This window comes from Castor canadensis, chromosome 4 (assembly GCF_047511655.1).
Source record: "Castor canadensis chromosome 4, mCasCan1.hap1v2, whole genome shotgun sequence".
NCBI lineage: Eukaryota > Metazoa > Chordata > Mammalia > Rodentia > Castoridae > Castor > Castor canadensis.
Window position 1 is genome coordinate 163,758,061 of NC_133389.1, and position 25,739 is coordinate 163,783,799.

At 38.9% G+C, this 25,739-nt stretch overlaps 1 protein-coding gene across 12 annotated transcripts in view; it reads right to left on the reverse strand.

The window, feature by feature from the left end:
• Fn1 (fibronectin 1) overlaps window positions 1-11,653 on the reverse strand; it is a 63,796-nt gene extending 52,143 nt beyond the window's left edge. For 11 of the 12 annotated variants that reach the window (XM_020181663.2, XM_020181662.2, XM_020181668.2 and 8 more), the window contains exons 1-9: window positions 11,245-11,552; window positions 10,165-10,293; window positions 9,113-9,250; window positions 7,507-7,638; window positions 6,437-6,574; window positions 4,270-4,428; window positions 2,194-2,385; window positions 929-1,108; window positions 161-337 (exon numbers count right to left, since the gene is read on the reverse strand). In XM_020181663.2, the coding sequence (XP_020037252.1) occupies window positions 161-337; window positions 929-1,108; window positions 2,194-2,385; window positions 4,270-4,428; window positions 6,437-6,574; window positions 7,507-7,638; window positions 9,113-9,250; window positions 10,165-10,293; window positions 11,245-11,389 (1,390 nt within the window). In that variant the 5' untranslated portion in view covers window positions 11,390-11,552. Of the gene's footprint in view, window positions 1-160; window positions 338-928; window positions 1,109-2,193; window positions 2,386-4,269; window positions 4,429-6,436; window positions 6,575-7,506; window positions 7,639-9,112; window positions 9,251-10,164; window positions 10,294-11,244 lie in introns of all 12 variants that reach the window. The other variant, XM_020181664.2, reaches the window with a different exon arrangement.
• Between the last annotated feature and the right edge of the window lie 14,086 nt (window positions 11,654-25,739).

The window sequence follows — 25,739 nt, forward strand, 5'->3', positions numbered from 1 at the left end:
ATCATAGAATGTACATATACAAGCATATATCACATAAAGTTTTCTATCTCAAATTGTCTAAATGAGGGAACTAGGAATAAACAGGACACTAGTCTCTCTTTCTCTCTTTCTGCTCCCTAAATGTCTGTCCACACAGGCAACCTACAGGGTTTCATCTTACCAGCCATGGGGCAGAAGCCAAACTTCTGGTCAGCATCATAGTTCGGCGTGGTTCCACACCATTTCATGTTGTCCCTCCTGCCCTCCGAAGTACAGTCGGTGTAATTGTGGTTGTTGTATAGGAAGGGGAAGTGGCACAAAGCACCGTTGGAATTTCCACCTCGAGTCTGAACCAAAACTGCCCAGGACAATATACAAATAGAAAGAAAAAGATTACAATTGAGCTTCGCCGTGAACAGCAGGGAATTAGAAAGGTTCTGAGAGAGCCAGGTTTCTGCAGCTAATTCCCAGAGAGCCTATCCCAGAATAAAAGATGTTTGATAATACAGTCCTAAGCTTTTTAGTGTATTTTCATCTTCACCTTCAAAGTAGATTTAAATCTCATTTTCACTCATTTTCCCAGACAAGAAGAAAAAAGATTAAGTGATAGCTTTGTATAAAATATAGTTGTAACCAGAAGATAAGCAAAGGCACTCAGACATCCATCCATGCATTTGTCAGGTCAGCCCTATGGGATCATCTACTGATATAGATATACAAGTATCTCTAATCACTTCATAATTCTTATGTTGTCAAAATAAATGCACTTAGGGGGCTTTTCCCTTGGTATCATTTCCCAGTGGTGCTGAGAACGTGGAAAGAGCCTCAGGTGCTGGGTCCAAATGGATTAAAAATGATGTTTCAAATGTAGCCTCACAATTAATAGTTTGACTGCTGGCAAATACAGTGGGTTTTTCATCACCACTGTGGGCTCTCCTGGGGCACTCACCAGTATGGTCTGTACAGAAAGAATATTTCTGGTCCTGCTCATAATTTGAAGTCGTACTGCACCACAGATGTCCATCCTGACGTCCTTCTGTGGTACAGGAGTAGAAGGTCCTGCCATTGTAGGTGAATGGGAGGACACATGGCTCCCCATTTGAATTGCCACCATAAGTTTGGGTCACAGCTAGAAGCATAACAAAAAGGTTTCAGCCAGTAGCTGCTTTTCCTGTCACCAGCAGCTGCCTTTTTAACCTTACTAAGGAACTGTGATTGTGCCCTCAGAGGAAGAAGCTGGGTGCATAAATGTCATCTGGTAATATCAGTCAAAATGCAATACTCAGGAAGCCAGGCCTGCTGTGGATAGAACAATGGATCTGAGTTGTTCTGCAAATACCCTTGGCTACAATTTCTGCTGCCATTGCTCAGTTTCTCCACTTGTAAAGCTGTATAAATACAGATTAATTAAGGATGCTGCTCAAAGTTGCTAGGGGATATGTATGACTATATCTGTGCTATGCAGATATATTATAGGAAATAATACATGAGGCTATTTTAGGGAAATTGTTTATTTGTTGTTTTTTTGGTGGTTCTGGGATTTGAACTCAGGGCCTTGCACTTGCTAGGCAGGCACTCTACCACTTCAGCCATGCTCCTAGTCCTTTTTTGCTTTAGTTATTTTTCAAGTAATGTCTCACTGTTATGCCTGGGCAGCCTAAACCACAATCCTCTTACGTATGCTCCCCTCGGTAGCTTGGATGACAGGTGTGGACTACCACACCTAGCTTTATTGGTTAAGATGTGGTTTTGCAAACTTTTTTGCTATGGCAGGCCTCAAACCTCGATCCTCCCAAGTATATGGGATTACAGACATGAGCCACTATGCCCAACTAGAGAAATCATTTTTTTTTAAAGTGTGCTGTTTTATTATTGCCATGTTTGTAGCCCAGAAGAAATGAATTGGGTTATTGAAAGAAAGCTACATCCCAAAGCTGCTGAAATTTGAGATTTAGAGTATAAAATATAGATGATTAGCTATTCAGAAAGCAACCTTCTTATAGCAGTATTTTTGGCAAATGAAAATACACGGCAGTTTGAGCCCAACAAGAGCAAGGAAAATACACAGATTGAAAGCCTGGAAGAAAATACATCAAATGTCACAGTGATTGTCATCATGAGGTGGCAGGAATATAAGCTTTGTTTAAATGTATTGCCTTGCAGAAACTAAATAATAAAGTAACTGGTATGACTTTTTGAAAAGATAATGCATACCTGTCTCCTGGCAGCTGACTCCATTACCCAGGCAAGTGCAAAGCATTTGTTTATTTCCTTGTGTCTTTAGCCACTGCATTCCCACAGAGTAGACAACACCACTGTCTGTGACACAGTGGCCATACGGAGCAGGCTGGGGGTGAGGCTGAGGTTGGTAGATAGCTGTTCGCACATCTGTAAACGAGCCAGATCCTAAGGGCACGAGAGATGAAAGTCACAAAACTGACAAGAGAAGACAACTACTGTTTCTGTAGTCAGAACCTTTAGGATCTCACAGGGAATGTTCTGAAATCCATTACAGACCTGGAATTGCAAAGAAATGTTCCTCCTAATCTACATCTTAGCTTTGGCAGTCAGCCTAAGAAATAACTCGCAAGGCTCTACCACCCGGTCTCCGTTTTCTGGCTCATTTGGAACTATCAGCACTTCATTTCTAAGGGACAGACACTACTCTGCCACTGGACAAAGCAGACACCTCCAACAAATCCTCATGGATGCCAGGAAGCTCAGAGTCCATGAATTTCACCATCCTTCATGGCTAACTTCCTGCTACCCTCACTTCCGGCCACTTTCTTCCTTGCCCTGTGCCTTGGTCCAGAGAGCTCCTCATCGTTCCCCTGTGTAGTGAGGCCATGTTTCTGTCCTGTCCTCATGCATTCCCTGAATCTGAAATGATCTGCCTCACCTTTCTTCTCTTAGCAGCTTCCATTAGCTCAACATACCTGGCCATTACTCTTCTGATACTGACTTTAGAAGCCTTTACCAAGCTATAAAATACCTCTCAACTGAGCTCATGAAACTGAAACTGAGCTCATGAATCCTGAACTGCCACGCTGGATTCCCTAGGAGTTGCCCCCTCCCATGTTACTTCTCCTGAGGATTATTTGTAATTTTGTTGTGTGTTTTTCTAACAAAAACAATCCTTTTAAGACAACTCTCCCTTCAGAGTGACACAACAGAACATGTCAATCTTTTCTTAGAACTTTTGGAAATCTGTTTTCCTGAAGACAAGGGCCCACAGTAAGAACTGACTTACTGATAATCAAATTTACTGATAATCAAATAATTCAAACTAGAACAACTGGTGGACTGAACTGTGCTGCTGAGCACTAGACCCCAAACATTTTTCATAGACAAAAGGATCCCAAGGTCAAATACATTGGGGAGATGGCCCTATCTTTATACACCCCACCTTGAAAGTCACAATGAAAATAAACATAAAGCAGATTCTATTTCATTTAACCCAGTGTTTCAAAAACTTTTTTGAACAATAAAACTTTTTCAGAAAAAGTGTAATATTAATAATATCGTAAGAACAGCTAATATTTATTGAGTGTGTCACCCCAATTTAATTTCCAACTACCCCTTTAATCTATTTCAGTAGATTAATAATTATAATTGCTTCTTTCTTTCTTTCTTTGTCAGCAACAAATTTACTGATAATCAAATAATTCAAAGATACCACCAAATGTAATCTTGTTCACTTTCATAAGTGTTAGATCAAGGTAAAAACTCATCAAAAGGAGAAAAGTCTATTCAACTAACATTTTTATTTTTAGCTCAATGACTGATGGCTAAAAGGCTAAGTAACAACGCCTGCTCCTCATGTAATGAAAACAAGTTAAGAATAACATCAGAAGAACTGCACACTCTTGGGAGCCATCTTTCCTTCTTTAGACTCTTATAGAACATTCATGACACAAAAAATCCTTTTTACCCAGCTATTATTAAAACTGCTTATTAATTTAAAATATTTTGATATTATTATTTGCTTCGGTGCTAGAAAGCAGGGCCTTGAGCCTGCTAAACTGCACTCCCCCACCCACTGAGAAAACTGTTTTTCTAACACGGTTTTATCTCTTAGTGCTAAACCTGTTTCTCAACCTCCCCAAAATCCATTTTCATTTTATTTAAAATTTCCCCAAAATTCAAAACTTTCATTTACAAAAAAAGTTTAACAACTAATAATAGGTAAATGATCTCAGTTTATTAGCTGAAATTCTGCAGCTCATCCTCAAATGGATGTCAAGGCTTCAGGCTGTTTCCCCTTCCCTGCCCTCCAGTCCTGGGCCTCACCAGCGGATGTAGTCTGCAGAGATGCATGCCTTTCGCACTTCCACTCCCCTCTGCCATTGCCTGTACAGATGCACTGGAGCAGGTTGCCTCGATTATCCTTCTTGCTCCAGGTATCTCCGATTCTATAGGATGTCCTGGTGTCCTGATCATTGCATCTGTCTGTTTCAGAAAGGAAGCATTTATGTATGTAAATCAGATTGAGACTGACAAGTGATTAATTCAAATCTAAGGAAAATAGTAGGGTTTTTAAAATTTTTTATTTTTTTGGTAATATGTTCATATTCAGATGGTGCTACAGATATTAAACTTCTGAAAGATGAGATTACGTTTGTCTCAGTGAAAAGAGAGCTATGTGATTTAGCCTAGTTTCTTCTCTCTATTTCCCAAAAGACTAGTTCACCATCTTTTATTTATTTATTTTGATATTTTTCATACTTTCTTTGAACAAAATCATTCTCTGCCATCCAATTATTCTGCCTTTTTCCTTCTCAGGTTCTCCCAGACTTTCTCCTAGTAATTACTGTATTTGGCCTGCCTTTCAATAGGGAACTTGCTTTAGAACTGTAGAACCCATAGGAAGCCTTGCAGGTTTCAAAGGGTCTCTACCAATTGCCCCAAGGAAGCTATTAAAATGACAATAGCAGCTCTTTCTTCACTTGTTATGTAAAAAAAAAAAACAGGGAACTAACAATTTCTTTGACTAAATTGTTCTCTTATCTTATACCTATTTAAAAATCACCAAGGAAATGGCCTCTTTTAATCTTTCAGTGTCTACCCTGGAATGGAAAAGTGGAATTATTCAGGTAACAGATAACTGGCAACTAAATTACCATTAATCTATGTGTTCATTTATCTAGCAAATAGATTGCTTACATTATAATCCAGTTTTGCCCATAAGATACAATGTGGCTATAGAGGATGTGATTTGTTTGTGTATCAGGTATTATTGCAGTTACTGGGCTTTTTAAAAAAAGAAAAGAAAGAAAAAAGAAAAAAAAAGGACAGTTGATAAAGGCACACACAAATACACAGGCACATCAATCTGACAAAGGAACAAATATACATTGCTATTTGGAGCTTTCTGCCAAGTCCCCAGCTAAAAGTACCATCATCCACTGAACCTATTTTTCAGCACTATTTTCAGTATCTCTCTTGAAACTTCTAACATTGTGTTTTGCAGGTGATAAGTACATGTAAGTTTCTCTCATCTCTCTGACCTACAAAGTGTTCCTTGAAAGTTGAGTTGTTGTGCAATTCACATTTTTCTCCATATACCACCTTGTACAAAATGCATGTATTTTATAAAATTTCATGGAATTTATGACTTCTCTTTGAGAAGTGTTTGCCAAGTTCCTATCAGAAGAGCTTTAAATAATAGGTAAGAGTTGGAATTAGACTTCTCATTTGTTTTAAGCTAAACTACTGCCACAAAAAACCTTGGAAATCATTGTAAATGCAAAAGACCTAATGAATGAAACAGGAAGTTTTAGGGAAATATTTGGTCCAACTCGCAATCATTTTCCATAAGACTTGAACCTTGAAGCCAAGGGCAACTAAGACTTCAGGACAACCTTAGAAGGGACAATAAAGATGCCTAAGACCTGCTTCTCTACAGCACCAATAAGCTTCAGGTAACATACACCAAATCCTCAACTCCAGAGTAGACAATTTTAGCCTGTGGGATAAGTACTTACTTTCATCAATTTTGCTTATGAATATACCTTACTTAATTTAAAACCTAGAAGGAAACCTAAACCTTTGGAGCCTGTTCATTTCCATGTCAATAGCACCCCAAGTCAAAAGATCTACTTGGGTGTCATTTTGGTGAGTTCTTTGCTCCTAAAACTAGAAAAATATCTCAGTGATAATTTTGATTACACTAATCTTCAGGTTGAGGACACATTTTGCATTTGAATAAATATTAGGGTTCTTTTTAGTAGATAATAGCCTAATATTGTTGAACTAGGGCTTTTTTTTTTTCTATTTATGTAGTCTTCTCTAGAGAAGTAGAATATGTTGGTTATAGAAAAATTTTTTGACATTCTAAAATTACCAAAGCATGTTGATGAATTGGGCGTGTTCTAAGTAACACAATGTTACAATTCTCTCTGGGAATCTAAAAAGAGGATAGCTAGCCTAATCTTCAACATAAAGATCTAAAACATACTTCTAGAGGTACAAGTGATGCGTCCACTGCCTTCTCCCAGACAAGTACAATCCACCATCATCCAGCCTTGGTAAGGTTTTTCCCAGGTTTCCCCGACAACATAGGATGTCCCAGCAGCATGATCAAAACATTTCTCAGCTGGAAAAAATTTGGAAGAAAAAAAAAAAGTTATTTTAAATCGTGCAGTCTCCCTGTAATTTAGTGTAGCATGTAAGTAAAACTTCAGCCACATTTTTTTTAAGTGGCACTCTGTTCAGAAAGAAAGACACGCCCTGCAACTAAGCACACTGTAAGTAGCCAAAGCAAGAGGAAGCTCAAGTGGAGCTGGCAGGCAGAAGTTTTGTTCTCCTAAGGAGTACATGGACTGCACATTTTCAGCCAGTCCCAAACTACCCACTAGCAGTTTGAGTGAAAAGAATCCGTGTATGTAGTCTGTGGGAGACAATATCTGCAACCTTCCAATTTTAATTATGAACAGCCAATGATGAATTATCAATGGCCTAAATAAAATGACAAGAAGGCTACTTAAAATTGGATTTCTGTAGAAACAAGGACAAAACAAAATAAAAACCTCCAAATTAGAGAACAGAGCAAAAACTTTTGGACTTGTACTTATAGTATTCAACTGAAGTCTGAGACTAAAAGAAAGTAAGAATTTTTTGTTTAAAAAAGAAATTACCAAGGTGTAACTGAGCACATGTCATTTTGAGTTTCAGGCCAATGAATCCCAGCAAAGAAATGTGTCAAAGTGTCATTTTTTTTCATTTAAATAACTTGTCTTGACCAAGGATATAAATCAGATCAGATATAAATAAAAGAAATAACATCTTTCCAAGTCTTTCAACTCCGTCTTGTGTTTTTAAAGCAAATTAAGACTTCTATATGTGGTTTGTGCTTTGTGATCTGATTTACGACTACAGATCATAACATTTCATTATTTGAAATAAAATGTCCATTTCACTATTTTTAAATTGGAATCCAAGTCTCTTGTCCATGCAGATGTGATTTTTATTCAACTTAATGTTAAAACTGTGCATCCCGCACCTACTTATCCCTAAAAGGTCACACACCTATGGGCTTGCAGGTCCATTCTCCTTTGCCGTTACCAAGACACACACACTCCAACATGTAGCCACCAGTCTCATGTGGTCTCCTCCAGGTGTCACCAATCTTATAGGACTGACCCCCTTCATGGCAGCGGTCTGTTTAAGAGAAAAGGTAAGTGTTAGGAGAGAATAGGACAGAAAATTAAGAGGAAAAAAAAAAGTCTCATGTTTCACCCAGTATAAGGTGGCCAGAATGAGACACAGAGAACAACTTTTCCTATTGGAGACAGGAGAAAAGTTAACAGATATGTTCCTTTGGTTAATTCAATCAAATGTATTGCTTAAAAACACAGTGGAAACCACAGTGAAACATGAATGGCAAAGAAGAGGTCATAAATACCTGTTCCCCGGAGAGATAACAGGAAATTGAGTCCTAAAGCAGTATAAGAAAGGCTGGGAAACATGGCCTCCACTCTCCCACAACAGGTTGAATCTGAGGCTAGTATAATGAAAAGGCCACACAGGACATAGCATTCATTCCCATTTGGGGAAATATGGAGAGTCTGAATTTTACTGTAGGATAGAAATGTCATGTTGGTGGAAAGCAGATACATGGGTAAGTTTGGAAATTCTGATACTTTTCTAGGCTATTAAACCCAATGGCATATCCAAAGGCTCAATTGTCCTCGAGATTATAAATACTACAGACCATGAACTCACTCCCTCTTCCTCTCTCATCTCTCTCTCTCTCTCTTGGTTTTTTGGGATAGAGTTTGAATAGTTGAATAGGTAGTCCAGGCTGGCCTTGAACTCAAGATCATTCTGCTTCAGCCTTCTGAGTGCTGTGATTATAAGTATGTAGCACCATACCCAGCTTGAATCATTAACTCTTAAGACTTGTTGATAAACGTGGATAAACCTTAGGTATAGTGAATATTGATTGGGCCTATTCATAAGGGACTGACTTGTTCTTTTAAAGGATAGATTTTAAAATACCATATTAATAGAGAGTATTGCTAACACAGTGAATCATCTTAGAAAGATTGCCTTAGCTACACCATAGTTAAGGAGAATCAACCAAGTCCCCAAAGGTCTTTGGAAACACTTCTGGGTTAATCATTCCATATTATCCCTGGGAACAGACAAATCTGCTTCCTGGGTATAACCTAGTGATCACAAAGAAACCAGACTGATTGTGAGATCAGAGTCTCTGCATTGTAAACAAGAGGAGAAACATGGCTGATTCTCTCTTTATGAGCATCTTCCCATCACCATAGATAATCAGTCTGACTTGAAGATGCCCAGGAAATTTAAAATCAGTAACTCCCCTAAGCATGTCTTACTCAAATGGAACCCATGAAATCTAATTGGTTATGCTAGTCACACACACACATCCATGCACTCATAAATTCACACATTTAAATACTGATTCCACCAGTACTCAGACTCATCTTCAGAAGCACAGAAAACACTTGGGTGGTCACATAACAGAACTTGGTCACCCACTCAAGCCAGAGATAAATCCCCAAATAAGAAAAATGCAGTCATGGATAACAGAATGAAAGCGATGGTAATAGAGAAATTAGTATTTATGACATTTTATTATCATTTTATAGAATGTCTTCCTTACTTGCAATGGTGCAGCTTATTCTCCCTCGCCCAGCCCCGATACAAGTACAGTCCCAGATCATGGAATCTTTAGGGCGTTCATAAGTGTCACCCACTCGGTAAGTGTTTCCAGTATACTTGTCAAAGCAAGTCTCTTCAGCTGAGGGAAGAAAAAGTCCACATGAGCCTTACATATGCAAAAACTGAATCCATCCAAAGAAAAATCCACTTTTCCATTCTGAGTAGCACAGCATGTTCAACGGAAAATCAAGAATGAAGTGAGAGTTATATTTCACCCTATGCTCTAACAAGGAGACAGGTTTCGACCTGTGACAAGTTCTCAAATTTCTGTGAATTAATTTCTATTGTTAAGAATTCTCAGGAAAAAGCCACACAGTACTATGACCCACATGACCAATCAGATTGGAAAGGAAGGATTTCAGATTCCAAACTCTGACGGGGAAATCAAACCAAGGTCCACACAGAAAGCAAATAGTTTGAAAATCTCTACTTCCCAGCGGATGCTGACCCTTGCTAATCCTACAAGTATTCCCTGTAGCCTCCACAGTGCTTCTCCGAAGGTATTGCTATGATTGACAAGAAACATATCGATCGTCTTCCAGGTATGAGAAGTGGTTTGTGACTTTTCAATGAACTGCAGCTAACAAATCACTTTACAATATAGTGCCCCAAAGTATTTTTTGTTTTTTGGGTTTTTTTTTTTTTTTTTTTTTGGCCCATAAAATCTTCAGAGTGAAAGATCTGAGGTAATTTTTATAAACAAACTTTTATAAGACTTTTTTTGAAAGAGGAGACAAAAATGTCTTTCTTTAAAGACTGAGTAAAACAAAAGAACACTGGGGAAACTAATTTGGAAAACATTTGTTTGTTTTAAAGGTAAAAGTATCATATGAAAAGCAAATATAAGCAGTTATCAAATGCTTATAAAGAGAAAATAATAGGCAATTCTAGTAGAAAAATAGTCTGTGCACGTTTACTTAATGCTGAGTTTAACTCACAAGCAGCAGCTCATCTATTAAAAGACACTAAGTCTGGGCTCTCCCTTTCACTTACGTTCAGGTTTACTCTCACAGTTAAAACCGCGGCTCCCTCCATAGCAGGTACAAACCAAAGCATTGCCCAGGTATGTCCGCTCCCATTGTTGGTTTATCTGATAGTGTTTTCCATTGTCATAACAACCAGCTGTAAATAAGTGAAGGAAAAAGTTATTACATTTCCATCCCTCTTTTTTCCAAGTTATGGAATTTTCTTACAGAACTGATTGATGAGCCTGAGCACCAAATATCTGAATTAATCACCAGAATTAAAGCAATATTCTACTAAAATACAGATACAGAAACTAGTTCGATAAAGAATTAACCACACTTGTATAGGTGAATATTTAGACATTCTTTTTATTTTATCGCTTAACTTAACTAAATGTTTGTAACTAAATGGTGGCATTTCCATCTGGCCAGAGGGCTACATCAAAGAAGTGGAAACACTTTGAAAGGCAGATAATTGAAATTACATCTTAAAACATGTAAGGAACTTCAATACTCTTGGAAAAAATAAATCAAACTTTAAAGTTTCCTTTAACCAAGGCAAAGGGAGGGTGTGTCTTTGAAAAACTGGAAGAGGAATTCCAATCTCTGTTCTTGGTGAAGAATCCTCAGGGGCCCTAAAGCAATCTGAACCACTAACATCTCTTTCAAGGTTGTTAGAAACTACCTATTTAGATATCCTCTTCCTACCCCCATCCTGAAAATATTTAACCAACTATTTAGTAACAAAGAAAATAAGGAGAAGTAAGGTCCACACTAACCCCAGATGGGAAATTTATAAGCATGCATCATTTTAAAGGCAAATTTTGATTAATTTACAGAAGGATGAGCTCTTGTAGAATTGATTAGGACACTGGGGGACATCACAGAGCCCCTCTCCTCTAACGCATTATCTTCTCAGAATCAGCCTGTCCAGCCCAAGAGCCTTTTGTGTCTACAGCTGGTTTCTCTAAAAAAAGAAAAAAAGGCGTGCGCACACTCACACACGCGCGCGCGCGCGCGCGCAAAACTCCAACCTCAACTTCAGTCTGACTTTAGGATCGGTCCCATCCCCACCGCCAGCGGGCTTGAGCCCGAGGTCAGTACTCACGCTTGCTTTGACTGACAGTCACCGGAGACTGGGGCTGCACGATTTGCTGAGCCTGCCTCTTGGTCTTCGAGGCTCCGGTGCACGACACCGCTGTCCCCAGGCACAGGACCGCCAGCAGCAGCCCGGGTCCCGGATCCCTGAGCATCTTGAGTCGGTGGGGAGTGAGCCCTAGTCACCAAGTTTGGTTCCCTTCGTAACCTGCGGGGAAAGTCTCTTCCAATGCCTTCCGGGGACAGTCCCCTGTAAGAAGGGGGGAGCCAGCGGGTGGGGAAGGGGAAGGGAAAAGGGGCTGAGGGGACGCAGAGGATGAGAGAAGTTGTGGTTGCTGGTCCCTCAGCCCGGCTCGTGCCCGGGACTCCCTCTCCTCCTGTGCAGCGCAGCCGGGGCGGACGTCGGGGCCCCGAGTGTCCGGGCTTATATGGGACGGTCCCCTCCCGCCCCCCGCGAGGCCCTGGGCGCGGGGGAGGAGGCACCGGAGCGACTCCCCCGCCCCCTCCCTCCGCGGCAGCCGCCGCCGCCTACCGCGCGCCGATTGGCCCCGGGTCCAGGTGACGTCACGGGGGACTGTGGGTTCGTCCCGAACAAAAGAGATGCTGATCGCCCGCCAGGACTGGGGCAAGAAGTTTTTTTTCGGTTTCCTTTGCGGTCGTCAAACTTTTTGGAGGGGGAGGTGGAGGGAAGCGGCTGTAAAGGGGTAGACCGGGGAGGAAAGGGAGGGACTGGAGTGCGTGAAGTGAGGGCTTGCAAGGCTTTCCCCCCTTCTTCCCTTCTCTTTTTTATTGGGGGGGTGGAGGTGTTGGAGAACATTGCGTCACCTCTGAGAAAAGTCTGTGCTCACAGGCGTGTATTTTGTGCGGAGGGAAAGCCAGTAAGGAGCCCCTACCTTGCAGCTGTAGGAATGCAGACTTTGCAGCCCCAGGGCGGGGCCGGCTCGTCTTCCCGTCTAAAGTGCGCTCACTTGTGACCCTTTCTTTGACTTCGCAGCGTCCTGCGCGGACTTCGCGCCCCCTCCACGCGGCACCTGCCCGGCTCTGAGAAATAGCTGCTGGGGAAGGGGAGCGAGTGGTTCAAGTGATCCTTAAATGAACTTCTGCTGAGTCCCAGGAGCACTGCGGGCGCCTTGCAGACCTTGGGGAAAGCCAGGGGACGAAATTTCTTTTGCAAGGACAAAGCAACTGTTTCTTTCTTTAAGAGTGTATGCCGGCAGCCTTCCTCTCCCGCGGATGAACTCCCGGCTCCTTTAGTAGGGAAATCCGTAGGGTACACCCAGAGAACTGGAAAGTCGGACGGGCTGTGGAGGGAGGGAGGGAGAGAAGCTTGTGTGCTATTTACACACAACCAGGGATTTTGTTTGAATCAGTAAAAGCCTTCCTACAGTTACGTTTATTTGGCGTTTTCTTTTTGCAGACATCTTTTTCATCATAATGCCGCACTCCTCCAGCCCCTGCCGCCAGATTTTTTACTTTTCAAGTGTTAATCGCTGCAAGAATGTGCAAAGTTCCCATTTAAGGTTCCCCCGTCTTTCCGTCTTCACTCTGAGGGTGGGAAGGGAATCAGAGAGGTCAAGAGCAGTTAGCAGCTCATCACATCGGTCCTTTTTATTTCAAACACAGGCACACTTGTTTTTAAAGGTCTTCAAAAGGAGAAGTCATAACTTTCACGGTAGCTCTGAGAGATCCACATTCCAAACTTGACTTTTTCCTTATGTTAGAAGTGTAGAAGTCCCATTGGCATTGAGAACGTATTAAAGCTGCTAGCAAATGTTTATTTCCGCACGGTACTTGTTTTCTCCAAAGTTCCAACTTCAGTCAATTTACCATAGAGTTATTTGAACTCTATGATCTATAAAATCCCCAACACATTAAAGACACAGAACTAACATTTGTTTTTATTGATGGAAGGAATTAAAAACAAAAAACCACAGCAAATATCAGTTTCCTGCAAGTGGTGTAAAATAACTCTTGAGGAATCTTTGTGACCAACACTCTGAGTTGACAGAGTGCCATAGATTTTCCCAAATTTAGAATCCTGTCTGGGTTAGAGTTTTTTTGGAATTTCTCATCATCACTTGACAAAACAGTTTTCTCTTTCAAATGTAAAAGAGCTCCTTGTAAAACACTTAGTCCATTTCTGGGAAACCAGAGCTTTCCTTCCAGAGGGGAGGATACCTGGAAATCAGGATGTAAGCAAGATAAACCTGAAGCTAAACTTTTCTTAAAATATGCAGATCCTGGAGGAAGGAAATAAGTGGTTATAGAGTATTTTGTCAACCCAAAACATGATAATTTGGTATATTTACTGTACTCAAAATATATTAGAATAATACACCTATGAGAACTTTGGAGAGAAAAATCCACTTTTACATTTCAGAAGAAAAATTTATATTTCTACCCCATAGAAATATAATTTGTTTAAGACACTGGAAAATTTTAATGTCTCACAAACAAAAATATAATATTTAACAGAATTTTATAGGAATGCTTGAACATTTACACTTTTACTTGAAAGTTTCTCTGTGGTTTTTAACTTTGCAGATGGAGATATTTTCCATTTAACAGGGCTTGTCGCAGTTTTCTTTTATTATCAAAATCCCTTGAAACTCTTTAAGTCTGTTATCTCTAACTACAAGATAATTAGATCTTAAGACCACACTGACTCATCTAACTCAAAAGACAGATCTAGTGTCCAAGATTTCCTTGGCCTCCCTTAAGAATTCTGACAAATAGTTTTGACAGGGTGGGTTTTTCCTCAGTAAACGTGTAGGAACTACCCTTGGATTAATTAATTTAGAATGTAACACATATGTACAGGAAAGCAATGCGAGTAAACTCCCTGTATAGCTATCCTTATCTCAACTAGCAAAAACCCTTGGACTTTCCTATTATTGCTTATACTCTCTCTTCAACAAAATTAGAGATAAGGGCAAAATAGTTTCTGCCAGGTAGGGAGGAGGTAAGGGGGAGATGAAGGGGGCAGAGGGAAGGCGGGAAGAAATGACCCAAACATTGTATGCACATATGAATAAAAGAAATTTTTTAAAAATCTCAATTTAGAAAGGGGAATGTGACAAAAAAAAAGGAAAATCTATAGAGAAAACATAGCTTGGTGTGTGCCTGCCGCTGGAGCTAGGAAGAATAATTAACTCTAAATAACTCAAAGGGATCTTACTGGATTGATGGAACAAGTGTTGTAAAACAAGACTGTAGTGGTGACATATACAATTTGGTATAGTTACTATAGATCACAGAGCTGTACACTTAAAATGGGCAAGTTTTATTGTACATAAATTATACCTAATAAAGTTGTTTATAAAAAATTAATTTTAAAAGCACCCTTTATTTTGTTCTACTTTTACCATCTCCTGATTTTGTTTCAAAGACTTGCTTCCAAGTGGCAATACCATACACAAGGCGTCCCCATCTCTTCGTTTTTCTAAGAGGAAGCTTGCCTTGAACACAGTAGTAGATTTTCTTCTACACCAGTAGCTTGTTAGAAAACTAAGCATTCATGTGATGGGATGGATGTGGTAGAGACAGAACAAGTCTTCATGTAGGACTGTGCCTGGATTCTTCTTAGAATTGCCACGGGGATAGGGTTTCTCTAGCATTTCAGACAACTTAAATATTCAATAACAAAAAAGAGCACATATATTTGTATGTGTAGGGGGTGCTATTTGGATGTTTTGTTATTGGAGAAGGTTAGTGAGGAGCTTGAGCAATTATGGAAATTTGAATTAAATTGCCTTCGTTGGAGTTGAAGATTGAAGATGGAGACATTTGTTTAAGCACAAAAATAATTTTTCAGGGCTGGTACAGTGACTCAAGTGGTAGAACACCTGCCTGGCAAGCATGAGCCCCTAAGTTCAAACTCCCCAGTACTGCCAAAATAAGTAAATGAATAATAATTAATAATTATAATTTATCAGATGCAATCATTTAGAAGGTTTGAAATTTTTTTTTAAATTAAAGGATAAAAGGCAATTTTTCCAAGTGAAAAATGGATTTCTTTAAGATTAATAAACATTATAGACAAATTTTCTCCTAACCAAAATCTTTGCTTTGAGAAAGGGGAGAAACCCCTGAGAAGAAATCACTTCTTAACTAGATGTGGCAGCATGCACCTATTGTAATCCCAGCACTGGGGAGACTGAGACAGGAGAACCATGAGTTTGAGGCCAGCCTGGTCTACATAGTAAGACTATCTCAAAAAACCAACCAACCAAACAAACAAACAAAAACTTAGTAAAGATTACATTTACATGATAGTGGGCAGTTTTTCCTAAAAAATCTTTGTCTTTTCTCCTCTTAATCTCTTTTAGTCCTGCTAGGGAGAGGCCATTCACTGGGGTGACCTCTGAAATTTTTTTTCAACCTTAAGAGCCTGTAGTATATTTATAAATTTTAAGATCTTTTATAGGTAGATTAGATGGCGATAAATTACAGTAGCTTTTGTTTCTTATCTTGATTTAATTTTTTTTTTGGCATGAATCCCTTCCCTTCTTCTTTCTCTGAAAACCGTCAAGTTTGCAAAAATGCAGCTCAGTAAGCACAGGTGTGAGAAAGAATAAACCGCCCCATGGGCAGCCCACGTGGGTAGGATGTCTCAGCAGTTTGTTTACAATTGACAGGGCGCCTGCAAACCGGGCAAAAATATTCGATAAGGGCTTTAAATTGTGCTATGAAAGCTAGCCAGTTTTCCCTTAATAAGCAGTTTGTTTATATTTTAATTTTTTTTAATCAGCAGTTTAAAAAGCCTTAATCTGTGCATTTTGCTTCTTAACTGGGAGTACTCTTTTCTCATTAGAGTGATGTAACTCCCAAAAGGCTTTGCAAAATAGTCTAACTCATCCAGTAAAATGGAAATAACTACTGTGTAGCTGAGCTGCTTCCCCAAAACTGTGTCAGAAAACAGTTCTACTTCCTAAGATATGCCGCACTCTCTTGGGAAGTTTTTATTTTTGTATGGTTGTTGCTCCTTTTTCCAGTTTTGCTTGTTTTATATTGGCAACGTGATTTTATGTCCAATTTCGCTTTATTTTATATTAGCACTTTGATTTGCAAGACTGAAACAAAAAAAAGGCTGAAATATCTTTTAAAGCTTGAAAGGTTTTCAATATTTAAGTCGTTTTCTATCTTTTTTTCCACTCGCATACCTCAAGCATCTCATAGGTAGCTAGTCAGGAAGATTGAGTCAGATGCTTAAAAATATCCAGAAATATTGTGCTTTAAGCAGACTTTAAGCTAACAATAAACAATTGAGATATAAGTGGACAATATTCATTCTTTTGTCTAATTTATTAACTTGTAGTAACAAATTAAGGACATATCCAACTGAATTATAAAATAAAGGCATATATAATTATCTCTAAGTTTATACTGAACCTCTTTCTAGATAACTTTGATATATATGTTCATTAGTTAGGAAAATTTTACTGAGATGCAATGGACATTTAAAATCATTACTATTTTATTTTTTTAATAGTCCTTCTCTTTGCTTTGCTTTACTGGGGTTTGAACTCAGGGCCTCGAACTCACTAGGCGGGCGCTCTACCACTTGAGCCACTCCACCAGCCCAAATCATTACTATTTTAAACACAGCAGGGATACCACCTACATGTATGCACAGATCTTGAAGATTTTAGTACCTAAACAGAAATAGCTAGAATTTAAACTTTGATCTTAGCCACATGGAACACTAATGTGTTTCACATGCATTTGTCATCCAACTATTTGACAATCTAGGTCTACTCCCCTACCTTTCCAGAGTTGGGGATTGAACCCAGAGCTTCAAGCATGCTGAGCAAGTCTTCTACCACTGAGCTACACCCCACGGTCCCCATTAACTCTTGCAGGTAAGTACTATCATTCTCTTATCATTACAGATGAGGTCACAAGGCTTAGAAAAATCACTAGAATGAAGTTTGCCATGTCATCAGCCTTGGAGAAATTAATGATCTCCCTTCAGAATGAAACCATGGAAAATGCAATCAGCCACAGCAATTGGGGATGACTTCTTCAACAAGAGACTAATTCAGGTAAAATATGTCCCACATAACTCTGCTAACTGATGTTCTACTTCTGGTATCAGGGCTGCTCATTTGTTAATCAATTTCCTTCAGGCAGGAAGCCTGACTACATTTTTTCTTTCTTTCTTGTTTTTTCTTTTCCTTTTTGATGCTGGAGATCAAACCCAAGGACTCACACATGCTAAGCACACACTCTAACACTGAGCCACACTCCCAGCCCTGGTATTTTGAATCAAATGTGGAAGATGGTTATAAGGGACTTTCCATTAGACTGCAAGTTTTATGGAGATAGAATGTCGGTCTTGTTTCCTCTCTATGCCCATCATTGTTCTTAAGTACCCTGGCCTAAGTGCTTGGCAAATATTGAATGACTCAATGAAAGGAAGAAGGGCAGATGATAAATACTGCCAAATTCACATGTAGTGACTATCCAGCCAGGAGCAATACTGAGTGTTCTGCATGTGTTATTTTAGTTTATCCTCAAAGTGACTGCCAAAAATAGGTATGAATAGCCTCATTTAACTGACTGAGGCTCAAAGAGTTTAAGGATGGTCTCTAAGCTTATCCAGTGAGAAAGGTTCAGAGCTGGAATTTAAATTAAGGTCCCTGACACAAAACTCCTGCTCTAAACTAAGACATACGTGGCTTTCCCCAAGGTGATTTTACCCCACATAGGTTACAAAAAATGTGGATAAATTCTCTGATGATTCCTTTTTGTCTTCCTCCAGCTCTGCATGCTTTGTTGTGGGGCTAGGGTCTGACCCTTTGGACTGTTAGGCTGGCTCTTCTGCTTGCTGGATGGCAGGCTGACAAGAGGTCAGTGAACTTCTTCCCCATGCCCTCCCTGCTCCTGACTTCAGTGTACAGATCCAGTGGTGACAACTACCTCCCTCTAGAACATGCATTCTCACTGGGGCAAATACTGTCCCAAGAGGGTGAAGGTTGGCTCTGGGAGTGAGGTGAGGAAAGCAAAGTGGGGTGGAAGAGTATAGAAAATAGTTTAAAAAAACCTCAACCATACCTGATAAAAATCTATTCTTTAGTTGTTAATTTATCCCAGTAAGTAGAAGTCAAGTTTATCTCTGGGGGCAGGGTGAGGTGGGAGATAATAAATAAGAGAGGAGGACAATTGCTTAAAACCTCTGCCAGGCTCTTCTCCCAGGAGGCTCCAGCTCTCATGGGTTCCCTTCCCATTATGATGGCCCTAGGAGTTACAAAATTTCCAACCTTTCTAGTTCCTGGGAGTCTCAGCGTGCCTTCTTTATCTCTTGCCAGAATCTCAACCTTGGTGACAGTGACTTCCCCAAAGTCTTCCAGTGGAAATTACTTGAATTCTTTTTCCTGCTGAAATCCTGATGGTCCAGTCTGTAATCATAACATGAGTAGTTCACATAAGCTGTGGTTTTAAGGCTTACATGGCAGCATAATAGATTTAGGACACAAAAATTCTTTTCCCAACTTAGCAATGAATATTATGCAATGGTTTCCCCATGCCTTGAATGGTCTCATTCTTTGCTCTCTGCTGATTACATGCCCTTCTAATACTATAGCATTCCCAGAGTAAAGTGCTCTGGCCCAATGATTATACAATTGCAGAAAACAGAATATTTTTAAATGCATGGTGTTTGTATTAATTTCTTAACTCCCTTGGGAAATAATTTGATTGTCCACCAAGTAGTTTTGTTCAGTCAAAGAAGCTGGAATCAGCAGCCCTGTCATATCAGAAACAGTTTATCTTTAACAGTACCTCATAACTCTATAAATGTCGTAAACAAAGAAAAGATTTCTACATATTTTTGCATGTCTAAAAAGGCAAGTTGCTTTTGAATTGCTTTATATACTGAGATAATTTAGCTGAGGACTTGTAAAGTTAAGGAGAGCTTACTCAGATCTGTTCTACTGCAAATTCCCAGGCCTTGCCAATATTTAGTGTAGAAAATTCCTTAATGTAGAAATAAACATGTCTTGGGCAGAGCTGTTGGATTAGTATCACTTATTTCTTTTAGAAACTTTCCATCGATAGCAGACATACATTTGTCATATCTTTAATCTCTTCCCCCACCACCATATCGAAGCCAGGGCCTCAAGTATGCTAGGCAAGTGCTTTAGCACTTGAACTACGCCCCCTACCCTTTTTGTTTTGTTGTTTTTGTTTTTGAAACAAGGTCTGGCTACAAACTCTTGATCCTTATAGGCTAACCTCAAACTCTTGATCCTTCTGCCTCTGCCTCCAGAGTAGCTTGAATTACAGATGTGCACCCCCATATCCAGCTTGTCCATACCTTTACTTCTACAAAGAAAATCTGATTTTAGGAGCGTGACTTTCCTGCAATACTTGGAAACTTCTTATAATATTCTAGAGGTTTTTCAGTTTACATTGCTCATCTTTTGAAAACCAGAGAATCTGTTTATTTTGGGGTTGGGTTGGAATTCAAAAGTAATTATAATGTCTTTGTTAGTTATGTGTGAGAGTAATTTCTGTACAGTTCATCTTAAAGATATTTGATGATTTGTCCTCTATTGTGAAGTGACTGTATTTTCGTCAGATTTTACAATATTCTGAAGCATTCCTGATAACCCACCAACTAAAGCATTCGGTTAATCTTCCCATTTTCTTTGTCCAGTTCATTTTTGAAGCAAAATAACACAAATATTTGTGGACTCAAATTATAAACCCATTTCAGCTTAGAAGAGCAATATAAAATAAATATAGTATGGAATTCTAATTGGAAACCAACTCTGTTCTGATCTTTTTCCTGTCTGAGAAACTGATTTTTTTTCAATGTAAGTACACAAAACATTAAATTAGAAGGCATTTTTCTTTGCTAATGAACATATTTCTCTTGTAGCTGTTCTTTTTCAAATGTGGCTTTTAAATTATGGGCTAACTAAAGTTGCTTAGCTAAAGTTACAACTTAAACAACCAACTCAAATCAGAGTAAGTCATTTAGAGGAAATATGATTACAACATTAAAAGATTAAAAAGCATGGATGTATTGCTTTCTTTAAAATGTTGCTTTCGGATTTTAGCAGTTTTTGAGCTAAATTGCTTATAACAAGTTGTACACACACAAGGTGTATAATTTGATAGGTGTTGACATATATGTATACATATACACACACACACACATTCCTGGATAGATACATAACTCTCTAGGGATGAATTGGTCACAATTAAGATAGTGGACGTAGTTATCACTCCAAAGTTTTCTTGGTAACCCCACCTGCCTTTCCTAGTCCCAGACAACCACTAATCTGCTTCCTGTCACTATGGGTTAATTCACATTTTCTACAGTTTTGTATGTTCATTTGCATCTGGCTTTTCCACCCAGGGTTATTATTTTGAGATTCATCTCTATTTCTTGTGTCAAAAGATATACAATTCATCAATATGAATGAACTCATTGTATGGGTAGATGCTTTCTTTTTTTCCTTGAGTAAGTATCTAAGAATGAAATGGCTGAATCATATGATACGTGAATTTTTTGCATTTTAAAAATATATTAGATTTCCTAACTTGGGTGTGCTGTTTTGCATTCCCCCAGCAATGTGGCACATCCCAGTTCCTTAACATTCTTGTCAGCACAGTACGGCTGTTTCACATGAGACAGTGAATTTGTTCCCTCTTCCTTCATGTGAGCACTCAGTGAGACTCTCCCTTCAGTTTTCAGCAGTTTAAATATACTAATCAATAACTTCAAAATATATCATTTTTTTGGCACCTTACTTCAGTTATAACATTAAATTCTATTAATGCACTTTCAGAAAATCTATTTTAGGGCTCTTTTAGTTTGAACTTGATAAAATATTTTACTTCTGACAGTTTTTTATTACAAAATTTTTGCTATTGCTTTAATTTTCCTTTTTTGCTTATATAGCATTGTATCCTTTTCTACCAGTCAGATATTTGAACACAAATTTTATTTCTCTTGAAGCATGATGTCAAAAACTGAAATTAGAAGAAAGTCTAATTGAAAGCCCACAGGGGATAAGATACCACAGGAAATAAATGCTATAACTGTGGCTTCTCTAGGTGTTGAATTTAATGGTTATTAAGCTAATTGGTAGATAATTATGGAATCTATTATCATTTAATATAATTAGTATGTAAATAAGGTGATATAAATTATGTTCTGTGTGAAGTTGCTACTGTGGTGATTGCCATCTCTGTGTGAAGGAGAAAACCCACCAGGAGAATGAAGCATTATAGGACATCTCTGATTATTCTAGCCCACTCTAGTATTTCTCCTCTCATTTTGATTATACTTGTACTCTACTCTGTATAAACCAGTATATTGTTATAGCTCTTTAAATGTTTGCATTGATTTTTTTCTCCCTAATAGTGTTATAAACTCATTGATGGGGCACACTGGCTTCATTCTTACTAGGAAGACTTTTTCCCCCCTTACCATAGGTTCTTTGCAGAGGATGGTGGAGACTTACAGTTGTCTGCTCAGATCATTCTCTTTCTCCATGGTTAGTCCCATCAGGTACCAAAAGACTTTACTTTATAGCCTTCCTTATTAGCAAGGCATGCTAATAGAAAGAGTGCTTATCAAGAGAATGTGAGAAGAGGTGGTATGTCTCAACTGTGGTCTGGGAACTTAATCCATTAGTGTGCTTCTACAAGTTTCTTTTGCTTATTCCCATCCACTGAGATGCAGACATGGAAGACACCCAGTTTTAATTGTGCAGATGATGGAAATGTCGTGGAAAAGCTGGGATCCTCAACCACCATGAAGAGCAGACCTGATCTCTGACCTGGGGCATTTGCTTTGGGACTGTTGCCTGAGACAGAAACACACCTTGATCATTAAGCCTCTGTGTTACTAATCATGTTTGTTACAGTGAGTCTGTCACTACCTTCCTTAGATGGCTAGTTTTTGAGATACCCCATTTCTGCTGACTGCATGTGCTTTGTTTACTAGCTTTTCCCTGAAACTCACAATTGTGCATCAGAACGTTCTCTCTTTTCCTGGATTACCATGTACATGCAGAATGTTAGCTTCTATGTTAAACTCCTACTATTTATTTATTTATTTATTTATTTTTGTGACAAGATGTAACCCAGCCCAGACTGGCATCAAAGCTCACGACAAAAACTCATTGTCCTACATCGTCAGCCTGCTAGTGCTGGGCTTACAGTTATGTGCCACTACACCTAGCTTGCCATTTATTTATACATAATAAATTTAAGTCATCCTTTAAATATTTTTGAACACCTGTTAATAGCACTGTTATGAATTGACAGGTCCCTCCCTCTCTGGGAGAAGTGCTGATCCCCAATATCTCACAAGGAGACCTTTCTTGTCGATGGGGCTTTTAAAGAAGCAAATTAAGTCCATACAAGTCCATTAGGGTGAATCCTAATTCAATATGACAGCTGCCCTTATAAAAAGGGACAATTTGATGAATGATGCTTACATAGGGAGACTGCCATGTAAAGATGAAGGTAGAAATTGGTTGATGTATTTGCAAGCCAAGGAATGTCAAAGATTGCCCAAAGACCATCAGAAATTAGAGGAAAAGCAAGGACCAGATTCTTTCTCACAATCCTGACACCTTGATTTTGTACTTCAAGTCTCTAGACTTGTAAGACAATATATTTCTATTTTTGAGCTACCCAGTTTGTAGTACTTAGGTATAGCAGCCCTAGCAAACCAATCCAAGCACCTGGAATATTAACTCAAGGAAAAGTGTTAGCAATGAATTCTGATTAGTAGAGCTCTAGAGGCATGAGGTAATGTTCTAGTAGAAGTGCTGGGATAGCTGAAGTTTTCGTCCCAGGCTCTTTCCTGCAGATGTTTCTAGACCAAGCATTGTGTGTAGGAGACAAAGATACAAAGATAGGCAAAGTGTAGGCTCTACTTTTAAGGAAAGCAAATTTAATAGTGAATTGGCAAAGATGAAAAAGTTTGATTTATGTAACTATTAGCAAGTGTGTCAGTTTGAAAAATTTATACATGCACACAGATTTCAGGACTATAAACGGATGCAAAATTTTCAAAGGACACTTTGGTAACATTTAAAAGTCACATATCTAAAACATGGCAAACAGAAATATGCATTACCCTTATGAAACTTCATAGGTATGACAGTTCAGAAATAAAAACAATATAAACTCCAAGAATAAAGAAAGCAAGGAAGAAGACAGTAGATAAAAGATATCAATAACAATTTGGAGGAAGGAACGCATACAGAGAATAATAGCTGAGATCACAAGATAAATACCTGTAAGCCTATAAGAAGCAAGCTGACTGGTATTGAAGAAATCTTTAGTGCCTTGATTTTAAATGTGAATGGACAATAAAAGGTCATGAAATACTTGGGGGAAAGGACTTATAGAAGACAAAACAAAGGATGTGAATAAGAGACAATGTAAGGAATAGAAGAAAATAAAAAACAAAAGTGAAAACTGAAAAATTAGTGACTATAGATAGAGAAGATCCTGCGTGAACGCTGTAAGAAAAGAATATTTGTGTGAGCATTCAGAGGCCAAGATATAACTCTCAGAAATTAAAAAAATAGGGTGGCAGAAAGAAACTCTGAATATTGACTTTACTAGAAATCATGATGGATTTGGGAAGATCAGAGACAGAAAAGTGTGTGTAGGGAGCAAGGAAGGTGATGGTAGAAAAAATATGGGGAGGAATAGGTCAAGAGTAGCTGTTTTTCATTAAAGACCCTGTAATATTATTTATCTTTGATAAAATAATCTAAAACCCACGAAACAGTGAGAAACAAGAACCATCAAGACATTTAATTTAAACTGAGTATTTTAAGTATTTTACTACTGAAATGTATATTGTAATTTTCTCTTTGCATTAATTTTCCAAGTTAAAAGGACAGTGAGAGGCAAAGAAAAATGAGAGAGGCTTACTCCTTAATGCTCAAATGCTCAAATATCTCAATGTGAACAGACCATGGGAACATCTGATCAATGAGTGGATTATAAATATTAGGTCTGAAATGAGAAGGCATAACTCATGATTAATTCTTGAATGTGTTGTAGACATTGTATATCTACTAAAATATTCAGTGTTATACATAAATATTTTACGGACTGAATACATTCCCCCTAAATTCATATGAGGAAGTCTTAACCCTCAGTATGGCTGCATTTTGAGAAGGGGGGTCTATGATGATTAATCTTGATTGTCAACTTGATTGGATTGAAAGGCATTTAGGTTAGTAAAGGATATCTCTAGGCATGTCTGAGGGCATTTCCAGAGAGCATTAAGTAAATGGAAAGACCAGCCCTGAGTGTGGGTATCACCATCCCACAGACTGGGGGCCTGGATAGAATAAAGGGGGAAAAAGGAGAAAGCCAGCTAGTGCAGGCATTTTCTCTATCTGCTTCCTGGTCGCCATGGTGAGAGAGGTGAGCATATTCATCATGGTGAGCTGCTCTGCTCTGCTGTGCCCTCCTTGCCATGATGGACTAAAGCCTCCAAAACCATGAATCAACATAAATCATTCTTCTCTTAAAGTGTTTATCTCAGGTATTTGACCACAAATGAGAAAGGCAAAGTAACATATAAAATTGAAATTAAAAAAATGGGGTCCTTTCTGTGACTACCTGCTCATTGTGGTCCAGATTACTTTAGAACTGGTTTGTGGGAGGATCTTCAAAAAGTTTGGAGATGTGGACAAGAGAAGTCTGAAATCCTTTAAGCAAAGCTTGATAGGTGACTCTTGTAGGAGTTCAGAAGTCCAGAATGCTCATAGGAACACAACAGTAAAGGCTGGGTTCATGAGGTTTCAGATGGGAATAAGGGACTCTATTGGGAAATAGACTAGAGGACATTCATGTTACATTATGGCAAATAACTTGTCTAAGTTCTGCACATACCCTGAGACTTGGTGGGAGGCTGAGTTTAAAGGTGGCAGACTAAGTAATCTGATAGAGGAAATTTCAAAGCAGCCCAGAAATCAGGCTACAATATGGATATTGCTGGCTGCTTTTAGCCACATTTATAGTGGGAATTGGAAACAAAAAGCAGAGCACAAGAATTTGAAAAACTTTAATTTTTCCAGAACAGAGTCAAGTAAGTCATGGTTGTCACAGAGATTTGGGCCATTAAAAAGAAGCCAGGAACTTTGCATCAGGACAATAGGAAAGATACCTTGAGGGCATCTCAGGAATTGGCCAGGCCCCAACCATTGCAGGCTAAAGGGTATGAGTGAACCCCCTTTTCTCAGAAGAGAGTGTGTCCAGGGCACCTTGCTTGCACAGGGAGGCCTAAGAAGTTGTTTCCCCAAGATTCATTTCACTATACTCAGCTGTGCAGGAGCTCAGAGACCAGTGGCTCCTCCTTCCCCAGGTTCTCCTCAAGCTGTGGCAGATCCTGACATCATTCCTATGATGATGGCTTTGCAGGCATGCAGAATGTAAGAGTTTTAGGGTCATGAAAGTTTCCACCCAGATGTCAAAAGAAAACCTGAAAGGTCAGGCAATGTATGACAGAGT